We start from the raw sequence: 25,927 nt of genomic DNA on the forward strand, positions 1-25,927 counted from the left end.
CTGACTCAGTTTTTCAGGATAGCAAATAGGAAGTTGTGGTACAGAAAATGGCCCAATGATCACCAGTGCGTATCTGTTTGTGTGTTTAGTGAGTGAAGTGTTATGAAACAATGTGTGTATAGTGTGTGCAGTGACTGATAGTGAGATATGAGTGAACGGTGTGGCATTACATTATTTAATAAGTTATTTGTAAAAAAAGCACTGTATACCAGGAGTAAATCTAATGATTGTCTATAACTAGAAGTCTGAAAAAGTGTATGTATACGAATTAGCTTATTTTAAATTGGTCTAAACTAGTAAATACTTTGACATATCCTACATCCTTGTAAAAAGAGATCTACAGATGAATAATTTTCCGTGATATCCCTAAACCGGTCCAGGCAAATGCTGGAGTGATTTCTTTGAAAGGACATGGCCGATTTCCTTCCCCATTCTTAAATAAACAATCCGAGCTTGTGCACCGTATCGAATGAAGACGTTGTCGGTGGGATGTTAAATCCTAACATTCCTTCCTTCCTCCTTCCAGTGAATCTGTCTGGCAACTTGCTCTCCTGTAATTAGTTTCACGCAGCCGTTCCGCTTTAAATTTCTCTTGACGTATAGTCCCAGATTTTTAATGGATTTAAGTGTGTCCACTGGTTGTCCGTCAATCGAGCAGTCGTAGAACGATGGGTGTTTCTGTCTGTTCTTGTGCAGTACGTTACGATTCTTTATGCTGAGAATCATTTGGCAATACCTGAAGCAAGCAACTACGCTCCGCAGGTCTCCCTGCTCTTCACTAGTTTTCTTCGTTGAGATTTCTATGCACACAACAACGTCGTCTGTGAATAGCGTCATGGAAATCCCAATATTGCCCACTACGTCATTTATATATTACGTAAACACTAATAAATCTCTAGCATTTTCTTGGGTTAGCCTGAAGCTACTTTTAAATCCGAAAATTTCTCTTCGTCATGTAAATTCTGTGTTCTAGTTGTTAGGAACCCTTCAGTCCAAACGCAAACATGGTCTGTATTTATTTCATTACGTGATAGTGCAGAACTGTATCGAATGCCTTCCGGAAGTCAAGGAACGCAACAGCAAACTAGATGCCAGTATTTACTGCCTTCTGTGTCTTGCGGACGAACGAAGCGAGCTGGGTTTCACTCGACCGTCGTTGGCGTAATCCGTACAGAGATATACTGTCTCCAGAATATAAGCATGTAAAACGTGCTCCGAAATTCTGTAAACAAGTGCCATCAGTGATATAATTCGGCAGCAGCATAGCTGCTGGCAGAGAGCGTTTATACTTGTTGTACATTGGTTTTTGTTTCACAGTAAATAGTTTCATAAGGCGGACTGTTTATAACACAAATGAGGTAAGCTTAGTATTGCTTTGTTTGGGCTGTTATACACTACTGACCGTTAAAATTGCTACACCACGAAGATGACGTGCTACAGACGCGAAATTTAACCGACAGGATGAAGATGCTGTGATATGCAAAGGTTTAGATTTTCAGATCATTCACACAAGGTTGGCGCCGGTGGGGACACCTACAACGTGCAGACATGAGGAAAGTTTCCAACAGATTTCTCATACACAAACAGCAGTTGACCGGCGTTACCTCGTGAAACGTTGTTGTGATGTCTCGTGTAAGGAGGAGAAATGCATACCATCACGTTTCCGACTTTCATAAAAGTCGGATTGAAGGCTATCGCGATTGCGGTTTATGGTATCGCGACATTGCTGCTCGCGTTGGTCGAGATCCAATGACTGTTAGCAGAATATGGAATCGGTGGGTTCAGGAGGAACGCCGTGCTGGATCCCAACGGCCCCGTATCACTAGCAGCCGAGATGATAGGCATCTTATCCGCGTGGCTGTAACGGATCGTGCAGCCACGTCTCGATCCCTGAGTCAACATATGCGGACGTTTGCAAGACAACAACCATCTGCACGAACAGTTTGACGACGTTTGCAGCAGCATGGACTATCAGCTCGGAGACCGTAGCTGCGGTTACCCTCGACGCTGCATCACAGACGGGAGAGCCTGCGATGGTGGACTCAACGACGGACCTGGGTGCACGAATGGCAAAACGTCATTTTTTCGGATGAATCCAGGTCTGTTTACAGCATTATTATGGTCGCATCCGTGTTTGGCGACATCGCGGTGAACGCACATCGGAAGCGTCTATTCGTATCACCCGTAATGATGGTATGGGGTACGTCTCGGTCACCTCTTGTTCGCATTGACGGCACTTTGAATAGTGGACGTTACATTTCAGATGTGTTACGACCCGTGGCTCTATCCTTCATTTGATCCCTGCGAAACCCTACATTTCAGCAGGATAATGCACGACCGCATGTTGCAGGTCTTGTACAGGTCTTTCTGGATACAGAAAATGTTCGACTGCTGCCCTGACCAGCACATTCTCCAGACCTATCACCAACTGAAAACGTCTGGTCAATGGTGCCCGAGCAACTGGCTCGTCACAATACTCCAGTCACTACTCTTGAACTGTGGTATAGTGTTGAAGCTGCATGCGCAGCTGTACCTGTACACTCCATCCAAGCTCTGTTTGACTGTATGCGCAGGAGTATCAAGGCCGTTATTACGGCCAGAGTTGGTTGTTCTGGGTACTGATTAATCAGGATCTATGCACCCAAATTTCATGAAAATATGATCACATGTCAGTTCTAGTATCATATATTTGTCAAATGAATACCCGTTTATCATCTGCATTTCTTCTTGGTGTAGCAATTTTGATGCCCAGTAGTGTAGTTTCATAAGGCGTACTGTTTATCATAGAAATGGAGGTTAGTTCAGTATTGCTTTGTTCGGAGTGTTATACTTCCGTGATACTTGTGTACCGTTACCGTAGAGTGGACTTGCTCAGTCGCTGCGTATGTCGGCAGGGCAGAGACGTGCCACGACGTGTGGCAGTTCGGCATCGTGGTGTTCGTCTGCCTGACGGGTTGCTTGCCGTGGCAGAAGGCGGCGGCCGAGGACCCTCGCTACGCCCGCTACGTGCATTGGCACGGCAGCAATGGCGTGCTGCAGCCCGTGCGCAGACCCAAGCTGTTCAAGCAGCTGTCGTCGCGCGCGCAGCGCCTCTTCCGGAAGCTGCTAGAACCACGCCTGGACAAGCGGCCGAGCGACCTGCGTGACCTGCACCGCTTCCTCGAGGACCGCTGGCTGGGCCGCGCACCCACCGACACCCGGCAAGGAGGTCAGTACCTCGCCTAGATTAGATTACATTAGTACTTGTTCCATAGATCATGAATACATCACTTCGTAATGATGTGGAACGTGTCAGGTTAATAGCAGGTGTCTACACAACATCTAATGACTCTGAGCACTATGGCACTTAACATCTATGGTCATCAGTCCCCTAGAACTTAGAACTACTTAAACCTAACTAACCTAAGGACATCACACAACACCCAGTTATCACGAGGCAGAGAAAATCCCTGACCCCGCCGGGAATCGAACCCGGGAACCCGGGCGCGGGAAGCGAGAACGCAACCGCACGACCACGAGCTGCGGACACACAAGATCTACCTCTACATCTACATCTTCATGATTACTCTGCAATTCACATTTAAGTGCTTGGCAGAGGGTTCATCGAACCACAATCATACTATCTCCCTACCATTCCACTCCCGAACAGCGAGCAGGAAAAAACGAACACCTAAACCTTCCTGTCCGAGCTCTGATTTCTCTTATTTTATTTTGATGATCATTCCTACCTATGTAGGTTGGGCTCAACAAAATATTTTCGCATTCGGAAGAGAAAGTTGGTGACTGAAATTTCGTAAATAGATCTCGCCGCGACGAGAAACGTCTTTGCTTTAATGACTTCCATCCCAATTTGCGTATCATATCTGCCACACTCTCTCCCCTGTTACGTGATAATACAAAACGAGCTGCCCTTTTTTGCACCCTTTCGATGTCCTCCGTCAATCCCACCTGCTAAGGATCCCACACCGCGCAGCAATATTCTAACAGAGGACGAACGAGTGTAGTGTAAGCTGTCTCTTTAGTGGACTTGTTGCATCTTCTAAGTGTCCTGCCAACGAAACGCAGCCCTTGGCTCGCCTTCCCCACAATATTATCTATGTTGTCTTTCCAACTGAAGTTGTTCGTAGCTTTAACACCCAGGTACATAGTTGAATTGACAGCCTTGAGAATTGTACTATTTATCGACGAATAAATTCCAACGGATTTCTTTTGGAACACATGTGGATCACCTCACACTTTTCGTTATTTAGCGTCAACTGCCACCTGCCACACCATACAGCAGTCTTTTCTAAATCGCTTTGCAACTTATACTGGTCTTCGGATGACCTTACTAGACAGTAAATTACAGTATCATCTGCGAACAACCTAAGAGAACTGCTCAGATTGTCACCCAGGTCATTTATATAGATCAGGAACAGCAGAGGTCCCAGGACGCTCCTCTGGGGAACACCTGATATCACTTCAGTTTTACTCGATGATTTGCCGTCTATTACTACGAACTGCGATCTTCCTGACAGGAAATCACGAATCCAGTCGCACAACTGAGACGATACGCCATTGGCCCACACCTTGATTAGAAGTCGTTAGTGAGGAACGGTGTCAAAAGCTTTCCGGAAATTTAGAAATACGGAATCAACTTGAGATCCCCTGTCGATAGCGGCCATTACTTCGTGGGAATAAAGAGCTAGCTGCGTTGCACAAGAACTATGTTTTCTGAAACCATGCTGATTACGTATCAATAGATCGTTCCCTTCGAGGTGATTCATAATGTTTGAATACAGTATATGCTCCAAAACCCTACTACAAACCGACTTCAATATTACATTAGACAAAATATTACATGACAATATTTCATTTTTTTTGTGGAGATTGGGAAATTGCCCACTTACTATGTCCAAAAACTCATCTAAGTAGTAGAAGGAGTTGCCATTAAGAAATTCTTTTAATTTCCTTTTAAATGCTATAAGTAAGGAAGAGGCTCCAGTAGAAGTAGATGTAGTTAAGATGCAACAGAATTTCACTAGGAAACCAACTGTTTCAAAAACAGTAGACAGAAAGAGGGCCGGCCGCAGTGGTCTAGCGGTTCTAGGCGCTCAGTCCGGAACCGCGGGACTGCTACGGTCGCAGGTTCGAATCCTGCCTCGGGCATGGATGTGTGTGATGTCCTTAGGTTAGTTAGGTGTAAGTAGTTCTAAGTTCTAGGGGACTGATAACCACAGATGTTAAGTCCCAAAGTGCTCAGAGACATTTGAACCATTTGAACAGAAAGAGGAAAGTTCTGTTGCTAGGTGCTAGCCATGGAAGAGGTGTGGGCCAGATTTTGCAGGAAAAATTAGGTGACAGGTACCAGGTCACTAACTTTTTCAAGCCAAGTGCAAGTCTTAGCCATGTGGTAGAGGATATAGGTTCCTTGTGCAAGGAATTCACGAAGCAGGATCATGTGATGGTAGTGGGTGGAGTGGAAAACAGTATTGATAGGGATCAGGGCTACAGCATTGAGTGTGACCTGGTGAAAGGAGCCTGGGCAACGACCCATACCAGTGTTGGGCTGGTGCCTGCTTTCGTGCGGCATGATCAGCCCCAGCTGAACAGCTCTGTCAGGAGGGTAAATATGGAGTTGGATCAGTTGCCTAGGGCAGCCACTCTGTCAGACATTGGATTGGTTCCTGTCGAGACTATTGATAGGGGGGATTTCACTGGTCATGGCCTACATCTCAATAGGAAAGGGTAAACTGGCAGGGTTGTTAGCGAAGTCCGTAAGTGGGGACACTAGTGCTCATGGATGTACCTCTTTTTCAGGCTAATATCAGTGTCCAATGACAAGTTCAGGCCGGCAGGTGCTAAAGAGGTTTGAAACTCACAAAATTCTCACAACAGGAAAGTAAATAATAATGTTACCATATTTAACGAAAATATTGGTGGATTAAAGAAAAAAGTAGATTCTCACATAAAAAGTAAAAAATAATATTACCATTTTTCACAAAATATTCCGGGATTGAAGAATAAAGTAGATGAGATCCTGGTTTGTTTAGATGACTTTGAATCTAATAATGTAATAGATATACTATGCCTGTCCGAGCATCACATTGTGTCTGATATGGAAAAGGTAAATATCAGTGGTTATAAACTAGCTGCACATATGAGTAGAGAGAATAAGGTGGGAGGAGGAGTTGCCACATATGTCGGAAGTTATCACTGTGTAGAAAGCTTAGATACAAAAAAGTTTTGTCCAGAGCAACATATATAAGCATGTGCCTGTCAACTTAAACTGAAGGAGGGCTCTTTTATAATTGTAACAGTATATAGGTCCCCTTTAGGAAACTCTATTGTCTGCTGCTTTCAGCGTTTTGTTTTTTCCCGGCCCCCCGCCGGGGTTAATTTTACTGGTTCTCTGTCCCAAATATCAGTTTCCATCACTACCACTTTTAACATGCTTTTGATTTTAGTAGACTAATAAGAATAACAATAAATCTGATAAAATGTTTTAATGTGGTAATGATTTGCTTACGCCAGTGATCCAAGCTTGTTGCAGATGTCATTGCCCCTATCCAGAAAGGTTAAGTTATTTTAGTATGCATCGTTATGTGAATCAGTCCAAGTACCCGGGAAGTTTTCTCACAAAGGATGCCCACCGCACCAACGAAATCCGAGCAAGAATCGCCGCGGCCAAAGCTGCTTTCAACAAGAAGACGACTCTGCTGACGAGCAAGTTGAGTTTGCCATTGGGGAAAAAACTGATAAAGTGCTACATCAGGAGCATTGCGCTGTATGGAGCAGAGACATGGACCGTGAGAAGGAAGGAGAAAAAATACCTAGAGAGTTCTGAATGTGGTGCTGGAGGAGAATGGAAATGATCAAGTGGACAGATCGCATGAAAAATGACGATGTACTGCGAAGAGTAGGAGAGAAGATAAGTATTCCGCGTACAGTTCTTCAGAGAAAGGCCAACTGCATTGGACAAGTACTGAGACACAAGGGGCTCATACAAGATGTCATCGAAGGGAGACTCAGAGGAAATGTATGACGAGGAGGAAGAAGACTTCAACATGTGGACGACATGAGAGATGGAAGGAGATACAACAAACTGAAGGAAGAAGCTGAAGACAGGGAACAGTGGAATCAGAAATTCTCCGAACGAAGACTTGGACCTGCCACTAGGCAGAATACTACATAATAATAATAATAATAATAATAATAATCATTACATATACAGGGTGATTTTTTCCACTGTGAGCAAACAGTCTGGAACCGGACGACCGCTATGCTCGTAGGTTCGGATCCTGCCTCAGGCATGGATGTGTGTGATGTCCTTAGGTTAGTTAGGTTTAAGTAGTTCTAAGTTCTAGGCGACTCATGACCTCAGAAGTTAAGTCGAATAGTGCTCAGAGCCATTTGAACCATTTTTGAACAAACTCTGGGATTGATCAATGAGACGATACGGAAAAAAAGATCTAATGAACCATTTATCCAATCACACTTTGTTAAGAGACGGCGGGCTAATAAGCGCTGTACCGTGCAGCCACAGTTCCAGTAAGCACGGCTTCCTCCTAGAGGGCGGTACTGTTCCTCACACGTCGTGCCCCAGTAATCGGTAATGATGCGTCCGATTCACTTCTCCTGCTGACTTGCCTCACAGTAGAGGTCACACAGTGTTGCACACAATGGTTCTGTATTAGAATCGAGAGCCTGCTGACATGGTATTTACTTACGGAAAGGCAAATGGCAGCGGGCGGTAGGCAGGTTGTATCAGAAGACTTATCCCCGCTAACAATGACCACAGCATTCAATGTTTGGAACAGTGTTTCTCCGCTTTCCTGAGACAGGGTCGTTTCAGGAAGCAGGAAATCACGAAGGACGTGCCCAAAATATTCGGACACCAGACGTGGAAGAAAATGTGATTAACACTCGGGAAAGCGACCGCCTAGTCAGTAGCAGGCAGTTGGCCCACCAGTACAGTGTAAGCCAGACGACTGTACGGAACATTCTCCATGACAATTGTTACTACCCTTTTCACATACAGAGTGTGCAGGACTTACTCGTGAAAGATTCTCCACATGGGAAGCAGTTTCATTACTAGTTTCTTCAACAGGCAACCACGATTCTAGGATTTGTCTCATCCATCCTATTCGCAGATGAGGCCACCTTTACATAGAATAGTATCATAATCTTTCGTAACAGACATCATTGGGATAGTATACAGAATCCCCATGGTATGGTGACAGCGAATCATCAGCTTCAGTGCAGTCGTACTGTGTGGGTCAGGAAAACTGGTGATCGTATTTTGGGACCAGTCTTCCTTCCATGTCGCCGGATCTATCGGCGTTTCTTGCAGGCGACTTTGCCTCCCCTGCTGAAGGAAGTGCCATTGATGATTCGAAGGGTTATGTGGCTGCCACATGACGTTGATCCAGCCCACTTCACCATTAAAATCCAGATGTATCTCAATCGAGTCTTCCATGGTTGATGGATCGGACGAGGGGATCTTGTCGCATGGCCTCCTCATTTACTCATCTCAAAAGTATTGTGTATGCACAGACTACTCCAGATGTGAAGATACCAGAGCAGTGTATTCATGCTCCCTTTGAGACTCTTCGGATTCAGCCTGGCCAATGTGAACATGTGATACAGAACATGCTATGGCATGTACATTCATGCATTGAGGCAATGGAAATTATTTTCATCACATACTGTAACTGTGGCTGCACTGCACAGTGCATATTAGGCTGCAGTCTGTATAACAAAATATGATTGAATAAATGTAAACCATTAGACCTTTTTTGTTCTGTATCCTCCCATCAATCAATCTCTAGAGTTTGTACATGGTGGAAAAAATCACCCTGTATATGTTGTGTCTGTTCTCTCTGACATGTCCAAAAGAACAGATTCCATTTTGATCTATGAGCTACTATGAATTAAGACACAAAGGAATTACAGACATTGGCTGTGAGCAATCATTGATTTAAATCAATGGGAAAACTTGAAAATGTATGCTGGACAGGGGTTCGAACACAGTTCTCGTGATTACTAGGCAGATACCCTGGCCACTGTTTCATCCAGACACAGTGGTCATCACAACTGCATGGAATATCTGGCATGCCTCCCATCTGACCCTAATTCTCAATTGAACCATTCACTACTTGCCCATTATCCTCATTGCTCGTGGCATTTTACTGATTGCTGTAAGAGTTCAACCATAGTGTACATCTCCAGTGAAATCATTGGTGCACCCACACCTTAATTATATGTGCACTAGTACTTAATTATATATGTACTATATCAGTAATGTGGGGGCAAGCTGAGAAGTTGGGTCTGAGAGGAGATGCACTGTTCAGAGCATCTGCCTAGTAAGCAGAAGACACGGCTTCGAATCCCAGTCCACCCCAAATTTTCAACTTTCCCACCTGATTAAAATCAATGCCCACTCACAGTCAAGGTCTGTAATTCCTCTGAGTCACCATACATATTTGTGTAATCTCAATTACATCTTTACTTACACATTATGGGAATATAACATTTCTAATACATGAAGCACAAGAAAAAAATACGTCATTAATTTGCAGTTTTTCATACAGTTGTTTACATGCCAAAGATTACACAATCAGACAGGGCGTGAGTCGTGCTTGGGTAGCTCAGATGGTAGAGCATTTGCTCGTGAAAGGCAGAGGTCCTGACTTCGACTCTTGGTTCGGCACACATTTTTTAATCTGGAAGTTTCATGCCAAAGATTCCTCAACTGCTAAGATAATACTTACTTCCACTAATTAGATAATACATACCATACTCTAAGAATGTGGACATTCTGAAAGCATATTTACATTATGGTACATCTTACACAACGTTCAGTAATGTATTCTCTATTATTCAGATATTTGTAGCATTCCTTGGTAAAAACAGAACCCTTAAAGGATGACTTCAGTGTTTATCAGTCTTTGTGTCAGTCTGTTAAGGTCCGTTTTTTCTCGGGAATGGGTGAGGGTATTAAGTTTAAATTTATGTAAAATACTAAGATCTGTGGTTCCTTGGCGATGTAAAAAATTTAAACTTCTAAGTCACTGTGATCAAAAGATTTGGTCAATTATATATAATTTATATATAATGTAAACTCACTCATCGAAATGTATATGGTATTTCCTGTTAACCTATAATCACGAAAATAGGCAAGAATCAATGTTTCATAGTACAAGTAAAGGAACAAATAGAAAAATGGTTAATTTGTAATTATAACACATAAAAATATAGTCTTGCCACTTGTTGTCTGTCTGCCTATCTCTCTTGGGAACGGGTTGAGTCATCAAATTGAAATTTCTTTTGAATACTAAAGTCTATTGTCCCTTAGTTACATATTTTGATACAAACTCGTTCATCAAAAACTGTAAGTGATCTATCTATACAAATAATTAAGTTTTTACGGAATCCTCAGAGCGTGAGTCATACCTGCACTTGTCAGTTTTTTTGGAATAATGCTCAGTACAACATGTGTCAATGTGTGAATGATATGTTGCACAAATATTCAATGTGTTTCAACTGTCTCTTAACAACTAATAAAGTTTGTGTTTATTGTACTGTATGTGTTTTGTTTTAGTCACTTAAAACATTATCTCTGTTATCATTTTTGTCTGATGCCAATTTATATTTGGAAGTATCGTCCACTGGCACATTTTCCAGGTTTTGGTCATGATGTTGTCATCGTAACTTCACATTGGCTCACAGCACTACTCTTTGAAAAGCACTGGTAGCAGGCAGCTGTTTGTAGACGAAATGCTATAAGTAGAACTAGGAAATGGCCATACTGGTACAGTCAGAAATAAATACTCTATTACATCCACTATGTATTAAATATAGTTTGTGCAATAAGACTTCCATATTCTGAATCAGAAGTACAGTACAAGTTATTAACTGATATTAAATAGCAAAAAATTTTGGATGGTGCAAAAGGTATTTTATCTGCATTTTCAGTGTCACATGTGCCCCACATTCCATGAGTTTTTTCCTGCAGGGAAACAGAGTTAGAGAATGTCAAAAGAAATACAACAGGAAATGCAGATGAGTAAATGCATTCAGTTTTGTCTACATACCTTTTGTTACTCGCTCATTAAGTTTCTCATTTACTATCAAAATTACGTGTGGGTATGTATTTAGCATGACAACACTGTGTAATTATAACTCAGATCATCATCGTGTTCCATAATACATTTTAAACAATAAAATTACATCTTTCAAAACATCATTACATTTGAAATGCAAATTTCACGTCAGTATTGTAGAAGAAAACTCAAGTAACATAGTTAAAGGCATACAAAAAAATAATGATTAAAATGACAAGAAAGAAGATCAGAAATCATTAGTTACAAGGTTTACTTTACATTGTTTTTCATAAATATCATAATCATTAACAGACTGAATTTCTCATTATGAGAGTTTATGTGTTTCAAACAAGTTTCGAGATAAAACTTAAATGTTTACAACAAAGTTTTGCACTAGTGGTGCTGAAAAAAAAAAAAAAGAAACACCACATTCCTCATGCGTATATACAAAGGATGCTGCAGCATTCTAAGAGCCCACAGCATCCCAAATCAGACATGCCACTGATGCATGTGCCACAGTGGCAGCCTTGATCTCTCTATTTGTTCGTGCAGTAGAATTCCTGAACGTTCACCTGTCTTGCACTCTTTGAAAACTAGTTCCCAAATACATCTGTCACAGTGGATAACTCAACACTCAAGACCTGAAACTTAGGTTAACATCGGTATTCACTTACATAATATACGATATAAAAGAGCTTTTTTACAACATATTATTTACAATATTACAAATGATATATATACCAGAGTGAGGTTTATACACATTGCTCGTAGCTTGGATGTTTCATTTCAGTTGCTTTCAGAACATCTATCCTGTGAGTTAAATTTCTCATTATACTTTTTGTAAATTTGTTGATAACCATCTGGTCCAAGAATGAATTTGGAATAAATTTTGAAAATTGCACTAATAATTAAGTTTTTACTGGAAATTCTTTCTCAGATCAGCCAGTTCTTGACTGATGCAGTTTCAAGTCTAAAACACGTAACTGCTTGCGAGAATTAGGGAAAGCTAAACAGTAAGCGTTAGTGTAAAGCATGATGATAATCTTAAATGGTCCATTATAAATTAATTTCAATTTTGTGATCTCATTATCAGTCTTGCTCGATTTCTCTCGCTTTAACGAGAACGAGGTCACTAATTGAAAATTTTGCAAACCACCCTTTCGCGTCATGACGTCATACTCGCACCTTGGCTTTCTTCTTCTTTACCTCTCGTAAACGTTCTTTCTTCATCTTAATGTCAGTATTAACTCATGGAAGGAAATCAGTTATCTCTTCGAGAGTTTTAGACTCTTAGACTTATGGTCTAATAGGAATCCTGCAGATTCGTCCTTCGAGGCGTTCATAATCTTTTCAAAATCATTTTTATATTTTCCCCGCGGTCTGTGACTGTGGTAATAAAATGTTCCCATATTTCGGTCAATTTCATCAAACCAAGTAATAATGTGAATAAGTTGGTATTATCTTTTCACATCATCATCACCTATTTCACTAAAACTCACAGTAATTTTCTCTTATCATTTGAAATGCACATCATTTTTTTATTGTTGCAGTCAATTACTGATTGGTATTTCATTAACCAATCTAAGCCAGTTATTATATCAATGCTCTAATCTGGCACGACTATAAGTTCATGTTGAAATTGCTCCCCTCTAATTTCGAAACAGACAAATATATGATAAGATATAAGTTTGCTACTCTTTCTGGTAGCATAGATTGCTTTAACTCCCATTACGGGAAATACTACTACTCCTGGTTTTTCTTTTAACGAACTGAAAATTGTACCTGGAACAGCATTTAGTCCTGCCCTCTATCTATTGAAACATGCATGGGTAGGCTGTGCATCTCGATGGGCACTAGTATTTTTCTATGCTTGTCTGTGTCTGGTTCTTGGTTTTCCCATAACAAGTCCTCCTCCACATCAAGGTCATTCTAGAAAAATCCATCCGACTCTGACACCAACAGTGGTTTATCTGGTTGTCTTTTAATTTCCTGCTCTTGGGCACTCATAATTTCTATCTGCCTGTTCTGCAGTTGCTGAAGCCATTTTGACCCCAACACTGTAACGCTTTTATCAGTTTCTTCAATTGTATTACCAACAATTTCCTAACCGTGAATTTTATCAATTTCTTCAATTATATTACCAACAATTTGCTAACTGTCAAGTCAGGTAAATTTTCTTTGGAAAGATGGCTAACATCTTCCAAATTGTTGGGAGGAATGAGCTCTGTTTCTGCTCTTAATTTTTCTCCCAAGCCCACACAACCCGTACTACTCTCATCTGACTGTATGACATCAGCCTTAACCTCGTAGATGTTGTAATCTATGTGGCTTACAATTAGTCCTACCCAGCCATCATCAGCACACTCGTCTTGGCCCTCATCAGAAATATCACCTCGGTTTTATTTATCACCAGCATATTTGGGATTGGCTACTTCAATTACTATAACATTTGGAAAGGCCTGCTCTTTGGTACAGAATTTTCCATTTCTTCATAAACGCTAATTTCATACCGGTTTAGAAGCATCAAATATTGCCAACTCTCCCCATTACATGCTTCCCAGTTCATAGTACATCCAACCAAACCACACCTGGCCATACCTCCAACTGTTCCCCATTGTCCTACGTAATAACCTGCTTGATAACGGAAGTTTTATCCAATTTTGGCTTCTTTATCTCCGCCAGCGAATCACAGTGTAGTGGAGCCTGTGGCACCATTGTCCCTTTAACAGTGGCTGCCTCTTCGTTAATGACCAGGACTTCCTTTTCTATATCTATGCTCTGCAAATCCCTGTAAGGTGCATGGGAGAGGATACGTCCAATTAATAATAATAATAATAATAATAATAATAATAATAATAATAACAATAACAGTAATAATAATAATTTTATTGTCATTTGGCCATTACAACAATAGACAAGTCCCAGGTATTATACAATACAATCAATAATATAAAAGGAACAGGATTGTTATTAGTGTTGCAATGTTACAGTTGAAATATTCATTTATGTAGTAGAATGGGTGGTAACTAGCCAGTCATACAGTATTTGTTTCAATTCTTGTACGGGTAATTCTTCTTCAGGTTGTGGAATCTTATTACATAATTTGCGCCCGTTGAGTTCATAACTGTTCAGTGATGCTGACAGTTTGCAGTATGGGGTATAAATACATCTTTTCCCTCTTGTACTGTAACAATGTACATTTTCTGTGCATTTTGCTTCTGATAACTTCTTTTTTGTGTAAAATAAAAGATACTATAACTTTATTACAGTCATGATCTTTTGATCACAAAACAATAGTTTACAGTGTGTCTTATATGAAGAACCAGCAATTATCCTAATAGTTTTTTCTTCTGCAGTATTAAGATGTCATGGACACAACTAGTGTTCCCCATAAAATAATATCATATGTTAGCATGCTTTGGAAGAAAGAAAAATAGGATGTTCTAACATACTTTTCGGGTGCACACTCCATAAGTCCCTTAACAGATGAATTATTCTTGACAGCTTACCACTAATATATTGTACATCTTGACCCCAATATAATTTATCGACTAAATATACCCCCATAAACTTAACATAACTAGGATCATCTGACAGAAGCTTGTCTTTCAGACTAAAAACCATGTGCTGTGTTTTGTTGTCATTCAATAAGAAGTCATTTGCTTTAAATCAGGTGGAATCTTGGTCCATTGTCTTTGCAACACAACTTTCAAGGCTGCTGAGATCGTTACTACAATGAAGAACTTAATAAATGATGACAGAGCATTGATCATTATCAGGAAGAAAAAAGGGCCCAGTATGAATCCTTGGGGAACACCTGCCTTAACTTGATCTATTCTCACCATTTCCTTGCCAACACAGACAATTTGTCTATGGTTCTTTAGATATGATTTTAATAGCTTTTGGGCTGCTACCTTCAGTGCCAAAGAATTCAATTTTTTTCCAGAAGTGGTGTGTGCTCTACACAGTGATAAACTTTACTTAGATCACAAAAAGTGGCTTGAGAAAAGCCTTTACCCTCAAACACTTGTGTATGTATTTGACTACAGAGTCTATAGCATGAACCATTGACAAATTTTGCATGCGGCTTTGCACTTGTTGGTGGAATTCTAAATACTGCTGAGATTCTGTGCTTATTTGGCTTTTACAATGTTTTTTTTTTATACTCATTCCCGTATTTAAGGCAGATTGATCTGGCGTGGTCAGTCTTCAGACCTTTATGTACATTGTGCAACAGCATAATTTGGTTTTTCAGATTTGTTGGCTCTTCACTATACCATGGATTTTTCTTATTTGTGGCCTTACTTTTGAATCCTTTGGCAACTATTTTGCATTTATTTATGGGAATGCTCTCATAAAATTGTGTCAAAGCAGCTTTAAAGAGCCTTTCAAATGTTAGCTTTTCTAACAGATCATTACATAAGCTATTATGTCTGTCACCAAAACACTTAGGGTTTCTTCCTGTTCCATTCATGTATGGCGTGTGGGAAGAATGATTGTGTGTGGTTCAAATTGGCTCTAAGCACTATGGGACTTAACATCTGAAGTCATCAGTCCCCTAGACCTAGAACTACTGGAACCTAACTAACCTAAGGACACCATACACATCCACGACTGAGGCAGGATTCAAAACTGCAACCGTAGCAGCAGCGCAGTTCTGGACTGAAGTGCCTAGAACCAGTGGCCGGCAACTTGTGTGTGTGTGTGTGTGTGTGTGTGTGTGTGTGTGTGTGTGTGTGTGTGTGAATTCGTAAGGGACCAAAGTGCTGAGGTCATCGGTCCATAGAGTTACACACTACTTAAACTAACTTATGCTAAGAACAACACATACCTATGCCTGGGGAAGGAATCAAACCTCCAGCAGGAGGGGCCACACTATCCATGACATGGTGCCTCAAAGCACACGGACACTCCTCGTGGCAAGAATGATTGTTTGAATGCCTCTGTGCAAGCAGTAATTATTGTAATCTTATCCTCACAATCTGTGTATGAGTGATACATAGGGGGTTGTAGTATATCCCTGGAGTAATTATTTAAAGCTTGTTCTTGAAACTTTGTTAATAGACTTTCTTGTGATAGTTAACATCTATTTTTCAAGAGTCTGCCATTTCAGTTGCTTCAGCATCTTTGTGAATCCCTCCCATGAATTAAACAAACCTGTGACCATTCGTGTTGCCCTTCTGTGTATATATTCAATATCCCCTGTTAGTCCTATCTGGTATGGGTCCCACACACTTGGGCAATATTCCAGAACCAGTCACACAAGTGATTTGTAAGCAGTGTATTTGTAGACTGATTGCACTTCCCCATTATTCTACCAATTAACTGAAGTCTACCTCTGTGTGTTTCATTGTTATTAAAGACAATGATTGCTTTGTTGACTGCTGTTTCAGTATCGGCTATTGTTACCACAGATTGTGTTACTCACTCTGTAATCTTGCACATTCTCCCATTGCTGATTTATCCATTCACATCTATCATAGTGACTTTGCCTAGGCTTTCTTCTGGGTTGCCAATGTCTTCCAATGCCCCGCGGGCCCCAAACCATCATGGCTAATGGTTTCCTTGATTTAGTATGACAGTCCTGTTTCTATCTGGCTATTGCAACTGCTGATTTTACTCCTGCCTGCAATCATTCTGATGAGAATCACATACCATATTTGCCTCATGCTGGCTTCTGCTATTTCTACTGTTATTGTTCCCATAATGACTGATACTATTATAGTGCTGTGAGTTATTATTAGTATGGTGGTGGCTACCATTATTACCATGGTTATTATTATGGTTTTTGCCATTGTGGCAATTGTTGCTATTATGACAACTTTCAACATTTTCGTGGTTATTTTGCCAATTATATTTGCCTTTCGCAGGCAAGTGCTCTATCAAATGCAATAATTGTTCTGTAACTACTGCCTATGTACCTCCTCCTTCGCCAACATTTCAGTATTATGACGTGGCATGAGATAGTGCAGTTTTTCATCTAATCTCTTTTCTACTTCAGTTACTTTTGCAACTATTGGGCAACTGGTCATCACTAGCATTTCCATTCCCTCTTTTCCTCATCACATGTAGCCAACTGTTTCTTCACCCTAGTATCTATGTCTGATACTAAAGTTTGCAGATTTGTAACCTATTCCCTATTATCTTTTTGTGCTAATTCTACCTTCTCAGTTACTTTATTTTCAATAATGGGGTCAACAGTCTGTTCCAGTTTCTGTTCGATCCTCTCCACTTCCGTCTCAAAACGAATATTTATGCTTCCTATTTGTGACTGGAGCTCTGTCATGTCCTGCTTAAAATTACCAATTTTGTTATTCATTACAATTATTTCTTTCTTGATTTCATCTACTCTCGTTTTAACAACTCCAATATTATTGTTGAAAATCTTGATTGCTTTGCCCCGATCATCCATTTTACTTAACTGTGCAACAATTTTACTGTTAATTGATTTGGACTGAGCATTGATTGTACTGTTCAACATGACCAACAAATCGTTTATATTTCCAGACATTACTGGTTTTCACTCTTACTCTGATTCTTTCTTAATGGTTTCATTGTATCAACTGCCAACAGCTTCAGTTTTGATTTTTATTCTGAATTCTGTAGCATCTGCAGATGCGACAAAGTCAATTCTTGTCAGTTCCTGTGTTTCAGTGGTAGCATCTGTGATGCTAGCCAGCCAGTTCTGCAACAATGAATTCGGCTGCCAGCGTTCACCTTGTTCTACTGATTGTTTGTTGCCTGTTAAGTACAATCTAATTATCAGTTTCGTTTGTGCTCATCATGTTGCCTGTTTTACTCCCTTCCTATTCAGCCTACTGGATTGCAAAATAATTGATTGTGATTGCTTATGCCTAATGAAATTTTACAGTGAGTGAGGCTGTCATTACCAAACAAAAGTCATACTGGTTAGTAGGAAGAAAGTGTACAACAGACCCTCCTAAACCCATTCTATATACTGCTAACAGTTTTGAAATGGATGGAAATTTAGTGCAATTGCTCAGGAATCTCACAGGGGGAGGGGAGGAAGGGTACCATGTAATATTTAATACAAAGGGGGAATACTGCTTACCAAAAAGCAGTAATTAAACTGTCACTGGCCTACTAGGTCAATGAATATCCAAAATCCTAAGAAAGGTAACAATAAAGAAAACAGCAAATAGTCACATGTGATGACATAAGGTTATCATGCTTTTCCACAATGCAACAGTCCATGAGAAAATAAATGAGTCAGAAAGAACTGAGTCTGCAGTTACATAATCCAAAACACCAAATTTTGAAAGCAAAGCTGAATGAAGTTACTGGTTAAATAAATGACTGGCTGTAACTGAAACTTTGTTACGTAAAAAAAAAAAAAAAAAAAAAAATAACTTTCAGTAACCTCAGCATAACATAATCCAAAAATTAGGAAAGGACAAGCAGTTTACTTTTCATTATTGAAGGACTGAACTGAATTTACTTTAAGCAAAATAGCAACTGATTTTACTACAGTAAAATACATACCAAGCCAGCAGAAGTCACTCTCTGAGCTAAATACAGAATAAATGAAAGTTCACGCTCTTAATTTGTACTGTATGTTTATTTATTAGTTTTACCAGCGAAATTTAACATTACTTTAAGTGATTGAAGTTAATACTCAAAACTATAAATTAGTTACGCCTCTATTATGAAACACAAGAATGAACAGTCACTGAGGCAGCAAAATGTAAACTGGAACTGGTCATTAGCAAAGAAACAAAACTGGCAGTAAGTAGTTAATCAATTTTCATAATTTTACAACACTTGGTAGTTGCATGGAAAGGAAAGGGACCTAGCTTGGTAATAATGTCTGAGGACAATGGCAGCACAGGTGCCCTACAAGTTTTAACTATTGCAGGTTGTTATTGATGAAAGTTGGTCGAAAATTGTGAAAGCAATGCCATTGGGTAATGCCTGTACAGTATTAGTTGTACACAGTGAAGAATGTAGCCGATGCCAATTCTGAGGCTGGTGGAGGACTATGAGTCATTTCTAGAGTCAAGGATAATTATGGCACAGGAAACAGTTAGAATTGCAGCTTTCCCCTGCCTGTTCACTCATACCATGCTCTCAATATTTGTGGGTTAACGAAATATGTGCATCTACACTAGCATGATCATAGCTGCACATCACATCTGTGGAAGCACCCAACAATCACTTCCACACTCTTTTATGACTCAGGCTGCCCTGCCTCCTCTTTGCTTGCAGCATGACAAATGCTCTGAAGATAAACAACGGCACAGCTACTGCCATTTTGTTGTTGCTATATAAAGTTTTCATGGCTATTGCCCCACAATTAACAGAATTTTCATTATTATTTCAATATCATGTCCATTATGTATTAAATATAGTTTCTATAATAAAGCATACAGATTCAGAATCAGAAGTACAGTACAAATTATCAACAGATATTAAACAGTGAAAAATTTTGGATGGTGCAGAAGGTATTTTATCTGCATTTTCAGTGTTACACGTTGTTTTTACTCCTGACAATGATAGTGGAGATCAAAAAATCATGTATTTTATTCAAAATGATGTGACATGAAAACCTAGAAGATTGAATTCAGACATGTAATCATGATAGGCTCCGAGGACCTACTCTGTAAAATGTCAGTGGATTCAAGTAAATACTGAGCTACAAATTGTAGATGAACTGCAGATATTTAAATTAACTGTGCGAGCAGCTTTCTAGAAACTTGCTGCTTTATTTACCTTACATGGCATAAGCAGAAATAATATTAAGTAAAATAGTTATAGTTTAATCTTAATTAAATGTACAGTTTAAGTTCCTTATAACTCTCTTTTGTTAGTGTATAGCTGGATTAATTCCAAAAACCTGAAGGTTCTCCTTCTTGGTGCAGTCTATGTAAGGTGCTTGATGAATAAATGAATATCACCTGAAGTGACACTTGAATAGTTGTGCCAATAGCAGTTTCACAATATTAGTTCCAACAAAAAACAAAATTTACAAGTCTGCTGCATAGACAATCATGGTGCTGAAACCTTATTAGATGATAATTTGTGTTGCAGGTGAGGACGATGAGCTCTGCCCATCCATGTACAGCTTCCACAGCAGCCAGGAAGAGAAGGACAAGCTGCTTTACACACTTACTCAGTACGGCATTGAAACAACAGTTGATCGCTCTACCAAGAAGGACCGTATCCGTGACTGGATACAGAACAGTGTGATTGAAGAGGAGGAGGATGAGGAAGACCTAGGTGATGAAGAAGCTTTGCTTGCTGAAGAAGAGGAAGAAGAAAGGGCAGCAGTGATGGAGGCACGGCGTGGCCCTCTTGAGAATGGTGTCTGCGTATCTGGCTCTGCGAGCCGATCTGCCAGCCACTGATACCTGCTAAAAGTCACACAAAAAGTCACACCAGATGTGTGAGGCTCCCAGGGGGATGATAAAAGTCTAGAAGCTGTGACACACACAGCTGCATCTAAATTGCTTACAGAGCTTGAAGGTGCAGTTAGATTGTGATCCGGCACTATAAGTGGCTTCTTAAAGAGGAGTCAGAAATCAAATGGAACACCATATTGTGAGCTGAAATGCTCATCTCAGTATGAAATGCTCTACCTGGCTGCGATGGTGAGCTTAATCATTATTTGCCTCAAACAAAGTTTATTTCAATGGACAATTTATAGACTTATTTGTCAAAAATATCATTATTGTTTGATGATCACTATTCTTTTCAGTGGAAATGGATATGGTATTTGAAAACTTGTGTTACCTGGACGAAGCATAATTTATGATAAATGTGTACAGTTTTGCAAATACTGCAACAGTTACATGTATGAGGAGGAATATTATGTAATGACTAAAGGATATCAGAAGAAAGTATAATTGTTAGTTAAGAGAGATTTAAAGTAGATGTCCACTCCTACCAGCAACAACCTTAAAGGGCTTTTGACATGGACAGATTATGTGCTCTTATGCATACAAATGGATATAAACTTTTGTGAACAGCTCTGACTGAAAATCAATATATATAATTGAGAATGTATTAATAGTTAGCAAAATCATTAATTTTAATAATAAATCAGATTTTTTTACTTTAAGTACCACACACTGAAATGTTTGTGCATATATACATTACAAAAGAACTTTTTGATTTCTATTCAAGTGTATCTCCAAAACCACTTTACAAAATAGAACAAGAGGTTCTTCCCATAGAGGTACTCATCCTACACTCTTAACAAAACCGTTTTATCTCTGTGATCCCCTTTGTACAGATGCCTGGTTTGCATGCTTTCTTAAAACCACATTGGCTGCAATGAATCACATAAAAACATGAATTTTCTATTCTTCTTCAAGAAGAAATACCAGAATAATTATTTGAAGAAGAAAATGTTAAAATTTTACTCTTTAAGTTAAAATGAGAAAGATTTTACTGTGTTAGTTGAAGAATGTAATTATTTAGTTGAATCTGTTGAGCTATGCAGCTAGTAGAGAAAATATTGTATAACACACAATCGAGTGTCACAAGATTGGTAGCAGTCTGTTGTAATACAATGTGCAGCTGGCTAAAAGAGGCTTAAGGCTCACTTACAACTATGCCATGAATTAATGATTGAATTACTGTATGATTCCACCTTTAGTGCTGATCTTTCTATTTAATGTATTTTCTGTCTCACATGAGGAACCCAAAAATCTTTGTCATGCGTCTCAAACACTTTTTTTGTTGCAAAAATGTTGTTCATTTCTACAGACCACTGTTGTATGGAAAATGCTGTGCTGGAACCTTCAGTACATACTATACTATCTCCACTTCATAGCCTATTTTTGTAAAAAGGGACAACTGACAAAATTGCACCATGTGAAGAAATACAAAATGTATACGATATCATTCTATCAAGAATGGTAAATGAATAAATCAATGATAAACTATGATGAAAATTAAAGATGGCAGTTCTGGATTGCTTCCAAAAGTAGGAGAAATGAAGTAACTAATATAAATTATTGATAGCTAAGGAAAAGATGGAATATAGAGAGATTTGAAAGCATGGACAGTGGGATAGGCCCCTAATATGACATGGGAGAAATATCACCAAAATTTCAGCATGCAGTTAATGAAGGTACCACAGTTCTCTGTTAAGTTTTGACATTCTCACTGCAGTCACCATTCTATGCTCTAGCAAAATGTGATGATAGGGATATATGACTTTCTAGATAAATGTAGGAGAAACATTATGTATAGATGATGACTACCAGAGAAACATAAGGCACTTCTGTACTTCTGGTACTTTCTCCACTCATGGATAGTAAAAATCAAGTAAGAAGCAAAACTGGGAAGCAGAAATTAATCATCTGACATCTTCTTGCAGTATTTCAAAAATTTTAGAGTAGTGCTTACACAAAGAAAATTATGTATGACCTATATCACACAGAGAAAAAGAGCCAGTGTGATATGAAATAGGAAGACTATAATAAGAGAAATGTTGGTAACTACTCTTAATAAGCAACCAAAAACTGGTAAATATAGGACATCAGAAAATGAACAGCTGAAAACATGAAAATGATGTAGGTATATGTCACAATTATTGATTCCATGCAATGGTTTATCTCTGTATTACAAAATCACCAAACATTCCCTTGTCTTACCATCAAAAGTTTTTAGACCTGGAATTTATACACTTGCAACTGCATCATAAAATAATGCATATTTGGAACTGACTAAGTTGTTTTTAATTATCTTTTAGTGTCTTCAATATGTAATTCTACATATGTTACCAATGACAGAGCAAATATATCCTTATTTATGCTCCATAAATGTTTATACAGTGTTGCAGAATACTGCAGTCCATGGTGCAATATATCACACCACAGTAAAATATTAACTTGAATACATACGATTTGTCACTATCTTTATAGCTACAATATAACTGATGCTAAAATTTCTCTTCATGACATTTACAAGGTATAGGGATATTTTAGGGTAAGCCTGTTCTTAAACTGCTTTTTGAAAGTTCCTTCACTTAACATTTTCAACTACATATGACTTCTCTTATAAAATCACTTTGGATTCATCCAACTGAAAAGTTATACATTTGTGCTGATTATTTTTTTATGTAGGAAAAATTTTCAAAATTTTATGTTGTTTGTTTCTGATGTGTACACAGCATCAGTTTTTTTTAAATTCATACTCCTTTTCAGATGAACTTCCCTAACATCAATTTTGTTTATAATAGAATTATATTTATGCTGGGAGGCATACTAGCTCTTTTTTTATTTAGGTAGTTCATCACAACAAATTTGTAGTTCCTATCTGAAGGACACATAGTTTTTGATATGGAAAAAAATTATATTTATATGTCAGAATTTCATATTATGGCCACTGCCACTGAAAAGAGACGTTAGGAATTTAGTGTTGAATAGGTGTATAGGAAAGAAGGAGATGTGAACAAAGAGCATACAACACTGAAAAGTATAACTAACTGCTTCCACTTTTGTATCATCTATTCTTTTGCATGACGGCATAAAACTGTCACCTAGTCTACAGAAAGTTGCCATCTAGTCACTAGAGAAACAAACTGGATTCCTAGATTGCCCAAAAACTGATGTGAGCTATCTGCTCATCACTTCTCAGATTATCATATTATTTTCTACTATCCATGGAACAGAAATTTGTAAATAGAAATGTTTTGCTGTTGCTGATTTATATTAATGGTAACTCCACCTCCTACAACAATTCACCAATGAAAAGTCACAGCCTTGTAAGAGACTATAAGAGTTACCTAACTACCACCCAAAGTGAGGTTTTAAGTATTTATTTTCTCTCTCACTTCAGTGAAATTAAGTTCTTTATGGCAAAGCTCACAACCAGTATTTTAGTTGAAAATTTTTCATGCATGTCTAGCTATGAAAATATTACACAGTTATTAGTAACTGGTCATTGGTCACTGTTGTCACCTGAATAAAAAAAAGATCACATTTTGTCAGATGTTTCTTGTCAAAGCAAAACTAAAGCCATCACCAACTTCAAGATTGGTTTGAACATCTCAGCACTTTACTAGGCCTCTTAATACTGGAGGTGGTATGTCATTGCCTCTCTCTGACTTTTAAACTGACCTACTGAGTCATTTATTGGAGGACTAATGGGGAACCTACAATTTAATCAGAACAACAATAAAATTTTACAATTTTCACTTTAACAAATGTATACCAGAGGTAAAAGAAGTGATAAGTGACTGATAAAAACCCTCGAACTGAATAAGGATTTAAACCTTTGGATTTGTAATCTGACATCCATTTAGCCATTGAGCCATTCTATTACAACAGTGTAGCTGTCAGTTTATTTTACTACAGTCCATGCAAAATTACCAAATTCTGTGTATTCTCCTCTTGCGTAATTGCAGCCCTTGTATAATTCTAGAAAGTCTGTGCTTTCTTGTCTCTATTAGTGGCATTTAACTTTCATCCACAAGTAAACTTATTGTTAGTGATATTTCCTGTTCAACTCTTTATAATTTCCTATACCACAAGAACATGTGCAGCAGAATACATAGTTTTGCCAGCAAGGGCAAAATTTGAAAAAAATAGCTTTCCTTCTGGTACTGAATTTGCTGTAACCATACAGATACATGTATAGGTACAATATACAATATGTTTTATTATTACAATTACAGAAATAGATCAGATTACTTTCTTTCACATGATGTACAGTTGGAAATGACTGAAAGCAAGCTTTTGAGCAGCAAAATAATGAATACTAATTACTTTCCAAAACCAGAGCACTCAATTTTTTCTTTGAGTGTCATTACAAAGGACTTGATCTTTTAATCGAACAGTGGAGAAAATTCTGTGACAAACATACAACAGAAATCTACATTTATACTTCACAGCCAATTTGAAGTGTGTGGCAGTTTCAATGACCTTAAAAGGTCATAAGTTAAAACGCATAACGTATTCAATTGGTTATAATTTCTAGAGTGTGACCTTACATAACATGCACCACTAGAGGCAGAGATATGTACCATAAACTATGTTCATTGAAGAATCAACAGAGAATATTTCCACATACCTTTTCTACACTTTACACAAATACTATAATTACATTTGCTTAAAGCCAAATGTACTCATTTTCTGGATTTATACATCAAATTAAAAGGTAACTTGATTAATAAAATTGAGGAGTAAATAAATACTGTGATGGAAATACAGCATCCAACACCTGACTTGTAAAGATGAAACAGTTGTTAAAAATAGTGAAGGTAGGAATAATTAGTAAATTATCCACTGAAGTTACAAACTGACTGAAGAACTCATTCCCAGAACTGTGGTGGTTGTGTATGAAGTTATGAAGATACAGCTTGTGTTGATATACAAAGACTGTACTTTGTACTCATAAAGGTTTAATGGTTTGTCTCTTTCCCTCATTCCATTTTTCCATTGTTGTTGTATATTTGGCTGTTTAAATTTGTTGTACATACATTTTAACTAATTCTGAAACACTGTGTTATATGTGATTCTATGGCTGTTTTTATTAAAGACCAAAGCCTTGTTTTCATAGTTTTCATTGGTTCTTTTGTAATTGTAATATCTGTTCCTTGCTCTTTCCATTTACAAATATGATTTAAAAAATAAAAATAATTAGTAATATAATTTATCCTCGTTCATTTACTCTTTCTGTTTCATACATGTCATCACATTAATAACTCCCACCCTCCTTATGAAGCAGCTCCGGAATTGACCTTACATTTCTAGAGTACTGCTTTCAAATTTCAAATGAGAATAAATCATTAGGTAGATGTCTTGGAAGATAGAAACAGTTGATAAAAATGATGGTAACAGGTATAGTAAGTAATTCATTTAGCTTTCAAAGTC

General features: G+C 38.5%; 1 protein-coding gene across 1 annotated transcript in view; it reads left to right on the forward strand.

Moving 5' to 3' along the window:
- The window catches only part of LOC126355247 (serine/threonine-protein kinase meng-po), a 385,368-nt gene extending 359,756 nt beyond the window's left edge, over positions 1-25,612 (forward strand). Inside the window, exons 6-7 of the mRNA XM_050005528.1 lie at positions 2,895-3,208; positions 20,133-25,612. Of these exons, the coding sequence (XP_049861485.1) occupies positions 2,895-3,208; positions 20,133-20,449 (631 nt within the window). The 3' untranslated portion in view covers positions 20,450-25,612. The remainder of the gene's footprint in view (positions 1-2,894; positions 3,209-20,132) is intronic.
- The last annotated feature ends 315 nt before the right edge of the window (positions 25,613-25,927 follow it).

This window comes from Schistocerca gregaria, chromosome 3 (genome assembly GCF_023897955.1).
Source record: "Schistocerca gregaria isolate iqSchGreg1 chromosome 3, iqSchGreg1.2, whole genome shotgun sequence".
Taxonomy (NCBI): Eukaryota; Metazoa; Arthropoda; class Insecta; order Orthoptera; family Acrididae; genus Schistocerca; species Schistocerca gregaria.